The 16,838-nt window shown below is 41.7% G+C and overlaps 1 protein-coding gene across 7 annotated transcripts in view; it reads right to left on the minus strand.

Moving 5' to 3' along the window:
* The window catches only part of LOC111248684 (galactosylceramide sulfotransferase-like), a 42,664-nt gene that overhangs the window by 13,576 nt on the left and 12,250 nt on the right, over nt 1–16,838 (minus strand). For 5 of the 7 annotated variants that reach the window (XM_022801434.2, XM_086986051.1, XM_022801429.2 and 2 more), the window contains 2 exons: nt 4,232–4,372; nt 992–1,153 (listed from right to left, as the gene is read on the minus strand). In XM_022801434.2, the coding sequence (XP_022657169.1) occupies nt 992–1,153; nt 4,232–4,281 (212 nt within the window). In that variant the 5' untranslated portion in view covers nt 4,282–4,372. Of the gene's footprint in view, nt 1–991; nt 1,154–2,367; nt 2,870–4,231; nt 4,373–15,767; nt 16,031–16,838 lie in introns of those variants that run through there. The other 2 variants (XM_022801433.2, XM_022801435.2) reach the window with 2 other exon arrangements.

Below are 16,838 nucleotides of genomic sequence, written 5' to 3' on the forward strand. Positions count from 1 at the left end.
CGTTGAATAGAGGCGTCGATGTCCTGATGTTCTAAGACCAAAACATGTCGCGGGCTGTTGACGGTAAATAGTCAGTGAAATTCCCTTAAGAGGTCTAATACGCGTAAGCGCTGGAGATAAGCGGTCAGGAAATAAATCGAGCTTTAATAAGATTCGAAAAAGTTCGATTTGCTATTGATTCAAAAGTTAAAAATAACTTCATCAATCCGTGTCATTTGCCATCCGGTACGTTATTGCCATGTTTATAATAATATAGGCTCAAGCAATTTTATTGTGTCCAAGCGAACTCGGAAGTTTTTTGCTCCATGGGCATATCAAGAAACAGTTTCATGCTATTTGGAACTCATTGTGAAAATAACTAGCAGCTAATTAGTAAATAATCTTGGATAGATGAAACAACAGTTGGTGGCATCGCCGGACGTAGAATTTCAAACATTTAACATAGCTAGCTACAATTCGTAGGAATCGTACTATTGAAAAATTTACTACAATGGCTAACAGGACTGGAAAATAGGCCACGCCACATTGTTTGGGCCTACACGCTTGTCACTTTGCAATAGCAGTAATCTCGTTATGCGTGCAGATAAAATTTCACTCAAAATTACATGTGACAAAATACGTATACTAGCCAATCGGTGATTTAAAATTTTCAAAAGAAAAAATGTTTATATATGGTAAAATCGGCATATAATTATAAATTCTACGAAAAGCTGACGCTTGCGAGGATACAATTTCCTAGTTGAATTAGGCCTACATATGTTGATCATTTTAGCAAGTGTAAATAGCAACAGAGAAAATGCAAAGCAAACCTGTTTCGGTCATTAATCTCTGTTTAGAAGGTTTTGCTTATTTTTATTCTATGTTCAATAATAGAAAACGGCGTTAGTTTGCATCAGAAAGTTTGCATGGCTTTCTCTGGGGTACTTTTACTGCGCACCGACGCTACAAACACATTTAGGCCACGGTAATATGCGCTCCATTGATAACTTACGTATAGCTTGCGCTAAACAGGAAGCATATTGCAACAAGGAAGCACACAGTAAATAGAAGTCGCACGCGACGCGTCGCCCACAGCCGAGACCGCCACACCGACGGAGTGTGAGCGCCACCAGCGCCAGCGATTGCGCCCGTTGTTCCGGACCCCGTTAATAATCTGAAATGTAACACAAATGTACGAGGGCATCAATAAATAGAAGTAATTGTATGGGTCTTCAAGTATGAAGAAGCTAAACGAACCGCTACGCAAGCGCAAAATCGATAAAAGGCTATTTCTCACTGTAAATCAGGAGCATACTTTTCAATACTGTGCAAGCAACTAGGTAACCAACACATCATTGCAGCATGTAAAAAGCATGATCGTAATTCTTCCTAATAATAGTTTCATGTCTACTGTTGTTGTTAGGCATTACTTCAAATGTTAGGCTTCTTCCAACGTTGAATAAAGAATGTCTACGCCAGGTTTCGAACCGAAACACCACATGCCACTCCTTTTGGTGCTCAAACAAGCTGCCGCTATACAAATGAATCTCTAACCACCTGCTTGACCATGGTAGATCGCCGCGGGCAAGCAATAACTTGGCTCCTAGCCAACCTTTAAACACATTCTATAGGTATGTTCATGAAACAATAGACAATGACGGTGGAACGGACGTTTAATTTCAACGCTTAGCAATGCGTCGTGGGCAACACAGCAGACGAAGCTGACTTTAAATGTTTTAGCATTTAATTAAGCCGGGTCTTTTCAAACGAAACTGACGGTTTGCGAGATGAAGACCCCGACTATTGAGCGACTGGTTTTTTATTCGGTTTCATAATGCTCTTCCTTTCAATGGCCGCCGAGACTATAATGGGAATTTTGGAGCCTGTGGTAATGGCCGACCATTCGAAGCTCCGGTCAAATGGCGGAAGCGAGTCTACAGAACAGCTTTTCAACTTATACGGACGAGTGGGCAAAGGGCAACAGAATTTGTATGTGTCAGCGATGATTTTAAGAATAAATAGGAACGATTCTTCCGGTGTTCTTATTTATGTTGCACACTACACTAGTCGAGCGTTAGCTCTTTTGCCAGTTTACGGCATAGTCTTGTTTGATGTTAGGTCCTAATTGTTAATCTACTCGTCCTGGCTTCGTGATAACGTAACGGTAACACACGTGCTTATTGCGAATGCGCGGTGGCCTAGGTTCAAATATATTTCGATTAACGTTGGGAGCTATAAAGCAGTGGCATAAACCTCGAATATATATATTCAGTCAATACATAGTAAGTGAGGTTGGCCACTGTCAGCTTCACTTGATTGGGAATTGCTTTGAAAATGTATCGCTCGTATTTTCATTGTGGACCACTTAATTAAGTGTGGTTTAGTTACCTTGGTTTGAATGCGGCCATAATCTATTGCATATTGCACACTCGGCGAAGGCGTCAGTCGAACAGCGAGCAAAAGTTCGAATAGAGCAGCTGAAGATTCGATCACCGACTTTTTAATTGTAATCCATTGCTTCCTATCCGGTAAGCGAGATCCGTCACGAACATCGATTGGGTGGAAAATGCCCAGCGCTGGGGTAAGCTATGCGGCGTACTAATACGTCGTTTACTTAGTCTAAAGGACATTTCGTAAGCGGTCGCACGGGCGACGACGCCTTCTTTACGGCCTCATTGATAAGATTGTCTCCTTCGCGTGTAGAACTCGTAAACAGCCGATATAGAAATTGGCTTGGTGTGCTTCTTAATTACTTTATGTTGGACACATCGGTGTCCGCGGTAAACTAATCTTCTTTTCTCTGGCGTGTCAAGGGTCCAAATTCCCGGTAATGAGGCTTATTGTAATGTTTCGACCTTTGCTTTTGTGTGAAGAACATCACGCGTATCCCCTATATCAACGTCAAATTTAAGAAAAAAAAATTAATTATACAAATAGCTCAACCTGAATGTTTACTTATACGACACTTTCCTAGTCTGTCTAGGGATAAGGTATGAGTGGTTCTTGTAAGCGAAAAATGTTGTTCGAGTATCCAGGTGTATATTAAGCCCGCATTAACTCGCAAAGACTCGCCTTATTGGGTACGAGTAAGTCAACGTAATCGGCAATTTGCTGACGCGGATTTGACGCTTAGAATTTCCGGAATCACGGGTTATTAAGGCAAAATGCGTGTTACATCATAAAGGACAGGATCACATCCACTCAAGTGTTAAGTCCAATAGTAATCAGGCCAACAATAGGGATATATGTTGCCGCGAAAGGCTCCAGCCGATTCAAGGACGGTACAGAACATTCTATATGCTTGCACGGCGAAGCAGCTATTAGTACGTAGCATCGAAATGAATTCCCACTGCTAGAAATCCATGCTTAGAAGAGCTAACACAATGGGAAGGCCCCGTCTAAAAAAACTGCCGCAGACAATTGAACTTCGCCTATTTTGTCAATAAGGATTTTTCCTTGCATTTGTTGCTATTGGCTTGGGTCGTCGTTGTGCTAAAAATCGTAACGGCAAACATTATTAAGCCTACAGTCAGCCTCGGTAATTTAATGATTTATTAGATTTTTGCAAAAGCGGTACATATGTACAATTATAGTCGACCACAAATGTATTAAAGATTCATCGCGTATCGAGGCCTGTACAAGTCGGATTCTATTAATATGTAAATTGTTTACCTACTACGTTCTTTGCTCAATAAACCATAGACAATATAAGATCGTTTCATAGCGTTCCAAGAGTGTCCGGATCCATGGACGGCCAGACATATACAGAGAAATACGGATGTCAGTGTTTAGTTAACTCTGTTAGATTCTGAGTCAGTTTTCGGTTAACCTAACTTTACCGGCCTTCGAAAACTTCCTGGCTAAACGCTTCCGTACCGTGCTAATTGTAGAAATAGGCATATTTCTATATCGAACTATGCCTTCTTATAATGCAAAACTAAGCTGTGATATATGTGTCAATTCGATACATACATCAACTGATGAAGGTAACAAATTAAAGCTTTCTCATAAGTTCAATGTAAGCTAAGATTAATATGGATCCTATAGGGAAATCAGTTGTTTTTTTGACGTGCCCATTGGTGCCCGTAGCGATGACTCGAACGTTACGAGTAACACTCGTAGCCCAGGTGGCCCAGGCGCATTTTCGTCCATTACTGTTCTAACTGCACCAAAAGCATCGCGTTCTACAAGTAAAAAACAGCTATGAGCGTGTGACGTGGCGCATCTATTTACCGCTCACGACAAACCTTACCTGTAAGGGTGTGATGTGGCAGCAGTATTTGTGCTGTTTGATGATTTCATGAAAGCCGCTTGGGCCGCCGGAAACCGGAAGGCCCCGTTTTTTTGTTCGTTTATACCACACCGTATTGGACTGCCGTACTCCCTCGATGTTCTAAGTGAGGAGGAAACACAAACAAAATGTCAAAACAATTTAGTTATTGGATAAATATATAATATTGTGACAGCTAAATAGAGAAAATTAATACTTTGGTGATGATATTTTTTTAATTAATGACCACAAGCCAAACTCCCGCTCAAGGTTCTATTGCAGTTTCTGGTTCCGCAAGCTGTCGCTACAATAAGCTTTGAATACATTATTCTACGCGTGCCTCTTTTTCCTTGAAAACGCCTCCTTCACCTTGCCAGCCGATATTGGATCGTGCAGAGCTTCAGCATATATCAATTTAGGCCTTAAAGTATCAATTTTAGTCGAGTTAACAGGAAAAGTGTTGGTTTTGATTGACAGTTGGTCTTTCTTCATAGTTCGATTAGATAATCCGTTGACAAACAGGCCGGATAGAAGGGCAACCGTCCTGAATTGTGACGGAAAGATGTAGTTAATTGAGGAAGGAGGAATCTGACGTACCATAAGACCGACGTCACTGCCTTAATAATCTATCAAACAACAAGGAATATAGGAATCAACCTTTTTAGGAAAAGTTTACTTTGGTTCTAGAGATACGAGACGAACTTTTTTGGGATAAACAGACGGTTAACAGTTGACGTTGTGTCACCACCCGAAAGTTTCGACCCAAAACGAGACTCGCAAATGTGCGCGCCTTGGACAATGACATTCGTTCAGCCATCTAGGGAAGTCAACTTATAACGTTAACTTTCTTGCTGAATACTTTCTCAGCGCTTTAGTTGTGATGCACTAGCCTGCAGTGAAAATATCTGATCTTTCAGGTATGCCTCTGCCTGCAATAAGAACACACAAATTCAGCCTTGATTTTAAACAATCCGCTCAAGTATTAGTGTTATTGAAATAACTTCTCGTAGACCCACATAAAAAAGGGGTCAAGATCCAAGTTAAGAGGTCATTCAGAAGTCATAATTTTTATACATGAAGCCACATGTCATCCCGGCTATTAATACATGTATAGACTGATTATACCTAGTTAGTGAACGTACGTACATATGAACGCAGCAAAAACTGATTCGAAACAGATGACAAACAAGATTTTCGTTGGAAGTTCGATGTTAACATATAGAAACGGATATCCCCCAGATTGGTTGTTTTGTACTACTGCTATCTGAATAACGTTTTGAAAACTTTTCTATTTTTTTTTTAACTCCTCAATCCTACTTAGTAAATAGATAACGCGATTATGGTCAGAGTCCGACTTAGAGCAACGACGATAGACGACGTTACCTGTCAACACAGGTTGTATTGTATTCATTCATTTGCTTAGGTCCTCATCGCTATGAGCTGAACATTTCCTTCAGTCGTATGCCATTCCACATGAGGTCCACATGAAGGCTGATCAATAAGCAATACTCAGCCATTATGTGAGGGCTAGACATGGACCCACTAAAACCACGTGTAATGCTATACTGCTGTGACAAAAAAGGCACAACTACTGGCATATTTCCTATATATGCATTTTGAATTCGAATCTCATATGCTCACCCTATATTATCAATAAAGGAAAGTCATTTAGTGAGGTCATATATATATATATATATATATAGCGAGATTATATTAATCGCTATAAAATCCACGTAGCGTTTCAATGGCCTTAGCAATCCATGCTCTCTTCTAATGCGGCTCTATAGCTTTTCTATTATACTACTAAATTATTTTCTACCCTATGTCAGCTTTTCACAGACGCAACGACAGTTGCTAGTAACAGCACCATCAGCAATGGTGGCAGCCGTCGAAACATATTTGTCGGCCAAATAAATACGATTAAAATCAGCATATATATGCTGGTTGCCCTCGCTGTGCCAAGAGGCCGCACCGATGATGCGGGCCGAACGTGGAAAAAGAAGGACAAAAAAAGAACAATGAAGTGAAGCACGCAAATACTACAGGTGAATACTCAGCCACTCTCCCATAAACTACCTCCGAACTGTTATAGCACAGTTGTGGGATTGGTCGGTCGTCAATGGAAAAGCCAATCGAATCCTAAATGGCTTTCGAACTAAGCTTGATCAGAAATTTCAGCTCAAATTGTGCAAAGCTCTGTCAGCAGATTAAAGAAATCATACTTCCAGCAGTAAAATCGAGAGAACGTATAACGGAGAACTAAGTAACGGAAATTTCCGATAGAATTTCTTATGACACTTTCTATAAGAGTGCATGAAATAGAGAATGGAATCATTTTCTACAGGTTTGTACGTATGAAACCGTCCAACAAAAATGGTCTACACATTCTAGAAAATCTAGATTTTCGATTGAGTTTAATATGAAGTCAAAGTGTTTTTTGTGGACGAGAACAAAAATCTTCGGACCTCATAGTGCCTCACGTATTCCGCGTCCCAATGCTGCGAGCAAGAATACTCTACTGTTCGATAATCGAAGCTGGAGCGTTAAAATCAAGTCCTCTATACCGAACATACATATATGTGTACGTACATACATTGGATGAAAGCAATTGTTTGTTGTTCGGCCATTCTTTAATACACAAGTTGAAGTTGATTGCGATCGAGTTAACGTTCGACAAGCTTACAGGTTCAAATACTAGCTTTCGTCATTTTACAGCTTTACAATATGAGTACCACTGATGAAGGCCACTATAGGGCATTGAATGCTAAGTTATTTTTTAGGCTCGCCTACACCTAAGGGTGTGGGCAATTTAACTTTATTCTTTTAATCATTTAATGAATAATTTTATCATTTAAAATAGTATTTTAGCTAAAATTATAATTAATAATTTTAATATTTAGTTAATAGTTTAAATTCTTCATGTATTCTAGGCGTATTGAGCGTGCGTCATGGAACATGTATTTTGTGCAAAAGGGAACGTGCATCCGTCTTTACGGCCATCCACAAACATCGCCCACCCTATTCGATTCTAGCAGTCCTCGTACTTGCTAGCTTTTCCTGACGCCAATACGACGAGACGTCCCGTAGCACCAATACACACAGCACAGCTTTTTCTGATTTGTGGTAACAGGGTGTCGGCACATACATATTCGACCGAGGGCACGTACCATGTCAAATTTCTATGGCGAGATAAAGACCAAAGAGAACGAATAATTTGCCATTTTCTGCCGCTTTACTGCTGCCCGTCGGTGATGCTATCAGATATAGGACGATTCCGAAACGCATCATTTATAACTCGACCTGTTGGATGTGTGGCTAACGCGGCCATAATTCCATATGGCATTTTTGAATTGCACGCAGCGCATACATGAACGATGAAAAGACTTGACTGGAAACTAGATGTGAGCACGCAATGGTCGAAGCAAAAACGTAAGATAGCTCGAGCCACTGACGATGCCAGAGAGCCTCATGGTTTAAATGTGCCCACAATTAATCACAACGACATTTTACATAGCTTTAATCGTTACTGGTAACTAATGTTCTTGCAATAGTGTTTAATATAGATGATGATTTCTACTGATAAAACCACGTGCTTTCCAGTTCTTTAAGTTACAAACAAATTCGTAATTCAATCGTAGACTCATCGAAGGGTGCACCGCACAACAATAAACATAAGCAAGATTTACTAAACCTATTTCTTTTATTCCTTTTTGTATTAACGCAAGCTATATCACGCAAGGCCGCTTTGAACCAAAGACGTTCGGGCTCAGCATAGTTCAGAAACCTGCCTGTCTATGTTTCCTAGTTCGTTGTGACAATGATATTCATTACTGTGACTTTTCTACCAGCGTCAAGTGAAGTTGGCACCCCTGGGATGCCTGCTGTGCTACTGGAGAACGTCTAAATTTAAATATCTCTAAACTGGGAGCCGAAGTAAATAATCACGACAAACGACTCAAAATCAACTGCTTTTCTGATTTCAGTAACTCCTAACTGACATCAGGTATCAACAGTCATTACAGAGTCACGAATGGTGAGTCCTTATAATTCTGTTTGTTTCCATATGAGAGATCTGGCGGCACGTACATACGTGCACCGCTCTTAGCACGTTTAGCGCAGCGAACGACAGTTCGATTGTTATTATGTGCACTGCCCCACTTTTAGTTGCTTTATTCTACCTCAGTCCATTCGTTTCTGCTGTCTTCCTATGTAAACCACGTGTTATCGCGATTACCCCTATTGGGATGATCGTTTGGCGTACGCCGTCGAGAATATTTAGCTATTCCCATTCGTCCTGCCCTACCGCCCCCGCCGCCTCCCTTCCCCCGTCTAGGGTCAGGCCAATCACATCTATCGCCCGTTTCCACACAAAATTTCTTCGAGTGGGATTTCAGTAGTTGATTAACATCTTTTCGTTCGCATACCTATCCTCTCATGTCTTGACTGATACTGACAAAAGCCTACAAAGCCTGCGAGACTAAGCTATACGAGCGCCAAGCCCCTAATACCTCTTGCGAACCGTCCGCAGCCCCCGTTAGCGACTTCTCCTGTCAACGTCAAGGAATCGAGAGTCTTAACGAACTGCTTCGTCTTTACTACCTTCAGTACCACCATTCCGGCAGTTGGCGAAGCCATCGCCATTCGTGGGCACACAGATGGCTAATGGACGTACCCTCTTTCGGAGGCATAGCGTCGGCGTTTTTGGCCATGATGCTTTCCTGCTATTTATCTCATTTCTCTCGCTTTGTCGATAAATTTCTCCTGCGGATCTAGCTGGCTCTTTTACCTTCGTGTAAGCTCATTGGTTGTCTTTGGTAGGCTTGCGCGAGTGGGAGCGGCGCGAAAGCTATTCGCGCGCGGAGCAAATAGGTTTCGTCGAATCTCTAATGTTGTGTCCGCCTATTTTAGGCTTAGCTAGCCAGGATAGGTTAGGCTAGGAAAGATTGACCTCGGAATGATGCAGTGGTTAGATGATCATCTACTAGGTGGAAAAACACAGAAGCCTGGTAAACACACTTTATGTCGGAAGTCGCTCAGTTGTTTTAAGCAGTGCTTAACAGCAGTTATCCAAGTGCAGCTCGAAACATTTATGTAAATTAGAAGAACTTCGATTAGGTTAGAAGGTGGGCGACCTGTTGTGATCTAGGTCCGAACTCGGACATAGATAGGCTTTGTTTCGTTTAGGTAGCTAGACGTTTGATGGGATGTCTAACGGTAATACTGGACATAATTGTTGAAACATAGAGGCTAGAAGGTGGACTCATGGTATTCGTGATTCATACGATTCTGAAGGAATAAATTGGCAATGCTGTTGATGAATTTATTTTAAAGCCTAGATAATTTTATTTATAGCCTATATAATTATGGGCTAAATTAGGAGTATTTGCTAATGATTCGCCAAACCCATTCGAAGAGATACTTCGCAATTTCTTGAAACGGTCTTACATAATACTCGCGTGAATGGTTTAACAATGAAATTTATTGTTTTAATTGATATTAAATTTATTGTTTTTTATGAACGTAACAATTTGTTATCAATGTCATTTATTAGTACGTTCAGTATCCGTGATCATATGGTTGCGTTAGTTAAATGTTGCGCTTGTACCCTTTTAAAAGCCGAATTTCTTACAGCCTATGAACATCTTCTTTTGTGACAGGGGAGTGTTTTTATGTAGGCATAAACTGAAGAGACTGCTTGCGCTTTCGTTTCAGCCTACAAAGGTCTACAACTCCATAACGATCCAATTCCGATAAATATCTTTCGTCTCATCTGACTCGATATGGGCTGTCTTCAACAAGCCGCGCATCTTCTTTTAGGGTCAGTTTACCCGACTTGTTTTAGTGGGGTGTCAAGACGCTTGCCGCGTTCCAACGGGTCAGGGTACAGCAGCCGCACACGTGGGGTTCTAACGGCAACGGAAAAGTGAACGAATTATTCTGTCCCTCTTGAACTTGTTACAGTCTCAGAATTGAAGAAAGGACGCCTGACGGGGAGTAATATGCTAATACAGGATGTTGCTTGTCCTGCCCGTTTGGCGGCTTTATGCAGGTGATGAAGGTTCGTCGTGAATACTAAGCGGGTATATCGCCAATTTGCGTCATCGCTGTCGATCAGGACGTGTGTGCATTTAACGATGACCATCCGGCCTTTTCAGGTGCTCACCTACTAAGGGAACGACTAAATGCACTGATGGATAAATGACGAGCAGGAAGGGTAACAACAACAAGAAGACAGTGACATTGATACGCGTTTCGTTTTTCAACTGTCGAAGAGTCTACAGATTTTCTTTTCAACAGGTGAAATAATGGTAGTTTCATGTTGGTTTTGTTCACAAATAAGGTCTGACTAGATGGTACTATTTTGTAGTTTGAGTTTTTATGAAAAGTTCAAAACCTCCCATTCATCAAAACCGCAAAAAATTCACTCCAGCTGTGAATGTGCATGCGAACGTAAGTAGCTCATCTCGATAATAGATAAGGGGTTTTTATGGTGGTGCTCTACTTTCTTTAACATAACGTTCCCTTTATTGTGAGAGACCTGCAGAATTTGGCTCCTTTTTAAATTCGATTTCGTATCCCTAGCTTCACCGTGGAGAAGGCATAGAAACAAGGAAAAATACGAGATCGCAGAATGAAAAATTTGTGCAATTACACCCCATGTCCCGAGCTCGGAGTCCCATCCCACTCGGCGGCCAAGAGGTCTGGACCCCTGATTGCTTTGAGGCTGCTTTGACCTACTCTGATCCTTACCTCGGCGGTAGATGTTGAATTATTAAAGGACCAGCAACGCAAATGGCGATAGTAAGGGCATCGGCAGCGGCAGTCGAAACAATAGCTATAGGGCTAACAACACCCTCACCCTATGGCCCTGACTGTACCCTGTTTGAATGGCTTCACTCCTATCTGACTTTTCGATATATCACCGTTGGGTCTTTTCTTTACCTTGCACGCCTCCCAATGCCAGGCCGCCTCAGAGGACGTTTTAATGTCCATATCCACCTTGCCACAGAACCTCCAAAATCTATTTGTCTAGAGATAAACTTATTCGGCGTACAGATTCCCCGTCCTACTGAGAAACCCTGCCCAGTCATCGTCAAACCTAGCGGGTAGCCCGAGTAACGAGAGAACTTTTCGAAGGGCGAGTCCAGCCGTTTTCATTTTTGTCGTTATCATAATCTTCAGTAAGCCCCGTCTACTTGAGAATTCAGTTCTCCAAGGACACGACCAACTGGCAAAGCAACGGTCCGTTTGGAGTTTGACAGCTGTCTACGGCTTACTTTAAAATCGTACGCTACTGCTTCAAAATTGGTGGCACAATGTTGTTTGCGATGACTCTGGTCGGGAAATAGCTTAAACGCAGGCGGCCCTGTCATCGGTCACCGCACCTACTGTGGCATTCCTATAGCAATTCCCAATAGCGACACCGTACGACTGACATGTAAGATAATTTGGCTAAGTTAGACGGGCCGCTTGCGGAGAAAACGCCCCACATTAAGAATCACTAGCGGAGTGGCCAAAACTATGATAAGCTAGCTTAAGGGCCCGCAAAGTAAGACTCTCGAGAGAATCGAAAATGAGCGCAACAAAAACAGGCGCTGCCCTACAGGAGACCTGGGCATAAAATCTTTGCTTCGCTTCATTCAACCGTCTCTGACAGAGATAAGTGATAGGCAGTGGGTATTCATAACATATATGAGATGGAAGAAAAAGTAAAAATAGGCTTACACATTTAAAAAAAAAGCGGGCTTACAGTTAAAGAGATGATAGAGTTAGATATGCTAATAGTGATCTGTGTGTACTTTTTTTTTGTCTAATATAATAATAGCTAATGATCGGAAGCCTGACCCTGGTTGTTCTTGTGATTGGCAGGGCTATAGCTTTAAGTATACTGCTGTTGCATGACAATCAATGTTAATCAAGCCCGCTTCATGTACTTACTATACATGGTAATACAACAGACCACTCAATTAGTGTTATTGCGCCTTAGAATATATTATATATTCTCGAGTTAGAATTTCATAATTTTTTTTTTCTAAACGTTAGGCATAACCATGATGCGATCAGATAATCTTACGGCTGTTTTTTTTTTCCACTAAATAACGTTCAGGGCACACAACTAATTATAATGATAAAGTCATAATCAATACATTTTTACCGTATGTATATGTGTCGTTTTACTATAACGGTTTCCCTCCTAGCACGTAACATACGTACGGACCAAAATAGCTATGCAGACATTAGATCAGACTCTAGTTAGTTGCCTGTTTAGAAATCAGAGACGGTACATACGGAGGACCACTTATAAAGGTTACCTGGCTAGAAACACGTGCCTTTTAGTTTTCGCAACAGCGGCCAAAGTGAGTCCAGAGTCAGTGTCTGTGAGGCAGGCCTAACCGAGAATCGGCCCAGAAAAGCGCAGATACCTCTCTAAATCGCAAGGTAAACGTACTGGCTGATTCGCTTAGACGACGGACATGACGTACCGTGAACGTCACGTCTCAGCCATTGTTGCCAATAACCCTCTTGTAATGCGTGCAAAAATATTATATTTTTCATTGCTGCAGACGACTTCGTAATGTGTAAACACAATAGTTGTCTTCTGTATCAACATCACTCCTATCTCTTTTTAATGGCAGAGGACTCAACAGCTTAATACGCGCATCTTACTTTGTGATTACGGCCTAATAGATTCTAAAGATAACAGCTACACGTAAAAGCCCGGCACGATGGACAGTGGCTGAACCGAATTGGAATACAGGCGTAAATATATAAGGAAGATTTATTCAAATTAAAACTCTAGAATATCTTTGTTTACCTTAACCAACGAGCTCAAAAGTTCACGATTTTGAGCTTCCTCTGTGCTTATGTTACGTACGATTCTTCCAAGGCTAGCTCGTACAGAGTCTTCCGAATTTACAATATATTCAAATATCAATTTTTCTATGAATCTCATTATTACAGCTGTATTTATGTGCTGCGTGAATGTGGTTGGGGAAGACTTTTCGGACCACCGTGATATGGTGACTCTGTCATAGCATCAACCCATCGTATGGTGCTGTTTAAAATATAGGCTTAACAAATTCAGCGAGATAGTTACCAGCACTAAGGATATATGTAGAATATATGCCTAGGCTAGAACCACCTGTGCCAAGCCAACTTCCCTACGTAACTGTATGCCTGTTTGAAATGACCGATACTATCGCCCATAGCGATAGAGTCATGGAAACAGAAAGTACATATACATAAATAACTGTGGATAGCCGAACAACACATTACTATTCAAAGACTGTCTAAAGCAAGGAGAGGAAAGGATTGTCATAACTTCCAGCATGAATTGGCCAGCAAAAGGCCACATTTTCACGGCCAACGTTTTCACTATTCATAATCGTGTGGCAGCTGTCCTACTCTTAAGACAATTCAAAAAATTGTGTGAAAAAGGGCACGTGTGTTTGCCTAGATAGCGACTGAAGTGGTGGTCCTTTAAGGTGCATGAATCGAATACTGTTTTTCTATAAAAAGCAGGCCTCAATAGGTTGTTTTAAGGATGACCACAGCTGAATTCTGTCGAGCCTAAACAAACAAGCTGTGTTGGACCACATGAACAACCCAGTTTCTATCGATTGGATAGGTGACTACAGTTTACTCAGATATGACAGTCCTGAAAACCATGGAAACAAGGTGAGCTTTAGCGGATTGATGTTTGAACGCCTTATGCTTCAGCTCTCCATTAGGATATTCGCTCATGGTTTTGCCTGGGTGTCGAAACCCCGCTGCGTGTTGTTAGCACTTGTAGAGATATGGTGACATTGAGCCCAGACGTAAGCAACTGAAAAATGACGCGAGTTTTTCAGCGACCCAATAGCGAAGTACTGAGCAGAGCGAGACGCCAGCCGCGCGAAAATATAGTAGAAGGGGCGTCCATAGCGGGGCGAAACATTATGCAGTTCAACAAGAGCAAATAAAGGCTAACCGCATTATAATTGATGTAAGGCTTTTTATTATTATTATTCTTTTTATTATTAGAACTTAATGGTTATTTAGTATACAGTATTCTGTCGTCGTTCATTAGTTTCGACTTACGCCGCTAAACATTGTCAAATCAAATACGGGGAACCACAAACTATTAAATTTATATTTCATAGTTGAAACAAACTTCTTGGCCGCGTAATTACTCATAATGCACACTGCATTTATTATTGACGGCAGGACGTGTCAGGTTCAATTTGAGTTTCCTTCCTGGCCGGCGAAAGCTTGATACCGCTTCGAATTTCTCTACATCTTAAAAATGATTGCAGGAGTTGGCCTGAGCTATGCAGAGGAAACTGCATACCGAAATTTTCCGTCATGGACCTTTTCCACATCCTTGGGGCTATATATCTTCTATTGTATATATGGATGTAGTGTTAGCGTCAATTTGTAAAGGCCATTCTTTCACAAGGCCCGCAACAATGCTGGAATGGCAGCGTCTCAAAATAAGACTACGGTACTGTTTGACAGAACAGAAAAAGAACGCCTTTTTATGCTTTGCTGTTTTTTTTCTTTATTTTTTCATCCTGTGACCCGTAGCCACTTTGGGCCTGTCTGTCTGTCTGTCTGTCTGTCTGTCTGCTGATCGGCTGAGTCGTGAATGACACGCTTCTTTAGCTTTTTGGCACTGGTTGTGACGTCGCCGAATTCTCGCCAGGACCGTGGTAACTTTTGCAGGCCTGCCAAAATGCAAGCAGCGTCCCGTGCGCTCGCTATCTACCGCACGACCCAAACATGTCCCAACATACCCATTCGTAGATGAACCGTTGGATGCTGCTGGTCCGACAGCCGCGGGCGCTACGATTGAGTTTCGAGACTCAGATACAAACTAACACCCTTCCCGCCGTCGTCATCGTAGCCCTGAACATTGAAAGCTCCGAATACTCAAATCCCCGAAGGGATCGCGACAGCAGCAGTAATAACAACGGCCGCCTGACGCTGGCGGCGGTGTCGGCAGCGGCCAATAGCAGCTGGACTAACAGAAAACACAACCAACGAACGAACGAACGAATAAACCGAGTTACGAGATAAACGAAGCGCAAAGTTTGCTGTTTCAGTTTTCACGTATCCGTCCAATACCGTCACCTCGTCTACTCGCAATACAGAACCTGTACGCCGTCTCTGTATCGTTGCTAGGCGGCTGGCCACTAGAGAATAGGATGTCCTTTGGGTACAAGATCTGCGATTCTAATATGGGAGATAGCAGATACTTTCAAAGCAGTGATTATATATTTCGGCCTCGGGCTTCCAGCCGTCGTTCTGTTGAGTACTATGTGCTCTGAGCGGATAAGTGCGTGCTTGATCCAAATGCAGTCGGCTGAGCCACATAATCAAGTATGTCCGACACTAAATTAATTAGGGGGATTCCTTGTCCATTTGTGCGTGTGCTTATAGGTTGATGTCGTTGCAGACAGTCGCTAAATAATGCATTTATTATATTTACGCAGAGAAAAAAGATTAAGTTCGAATAAAATGGTTAAAATTTGCCTACCTTTGTCTTCAGGGCTGGGTATTTTAGAGAGCTCTCTGCGCCGCTTTCTCTTTTCCTATCATCAAATAGAACCTGCAACGCGAACTTAGGCGGATTCACAAAATGGACTTGATCACGCTCTATTTAGCAGAAACCCACCAGTAATGTTAGCTGACAACACAGCAGTGATTCACGGTTCTGTTTGTTAAACGTAGATAGTGATATAGAACAACGAGTAATGTAAAACAGATGTAAAGGATTGGGATGACTGTTGGTTACATCTGATCGAACAAAGCCACGTGTCCGATCGCACCCGCCAGCAACATGTACATGTATGCATGAGAGACATTGGTTCTTACAAACATGTAGCCCACAAAATGTGCGATGCGACTTGTTGCGATTGGATCAAGGCTTGCCATGACAATATATGCCATGAAAGGCTCTGAAGTGGCTGAAGAAAAGGAATACTTAGTTACCACCCACGGGTGGCGTACATGTTCACGACGTATAACATAGAAAAACGCTTAGGGTAATGGAAAAGATATATCGTGAAAAGATTATTTTGACGCCATTAGATCACAAGAATTATGTGTTCAGTGCGATGAAGTAACACAACTTATACGGGTTGTATTTATGAGTCAAACGTTATTTTCGTACATGCGGTACGCGTCCACACCTTGTTAACTTCTGTTACAATGTCTACTGCCCAGCTCACTTCCATTGGCACCACCGTTATACCGAAACAGCTTTATATGTATGGAGATAAAGTGGGTATATTTCTGACTGGAGTAAAAGTGTTCTCAAGATGGCTTTAGTTGCCAGATGTTATATATATAATAAGATAATATTTATATGAATATTATTTTCTGTCTGTCGAAAACAGTTGTGGCCGTTCACCATTATTTCACGTTTCAGCGATCAGTAAAGTGGTTGGCAGTAACAACGAACGACCCACAGGAAAAAAAACAACTTCAAGCTCGTTATGCCGCCGCATAACAATGATATCTTTTGAAATATACCCTTGCACGCAATAGAAACACGCATGTGCGGGTCAAAAATGGCCATAGTGAGCCGATTTGTACATATAATATT

The sequence above is a fragment of the Varroa destructor genome, unplaced genomic scaffold, assembly GCF_002443255.2.
Source record: "Varroa destructor unplaced genomic scaffold, Vdes_3.0 BEIS01000004.1, whole genome shotgun sequence".
NCBI classification, from domain to species: Eukaryota; Metazoa; Arthropoda; class Arachnida; order Mesostigmata; family Varroidae; genus Varroa; species Varroa destructor.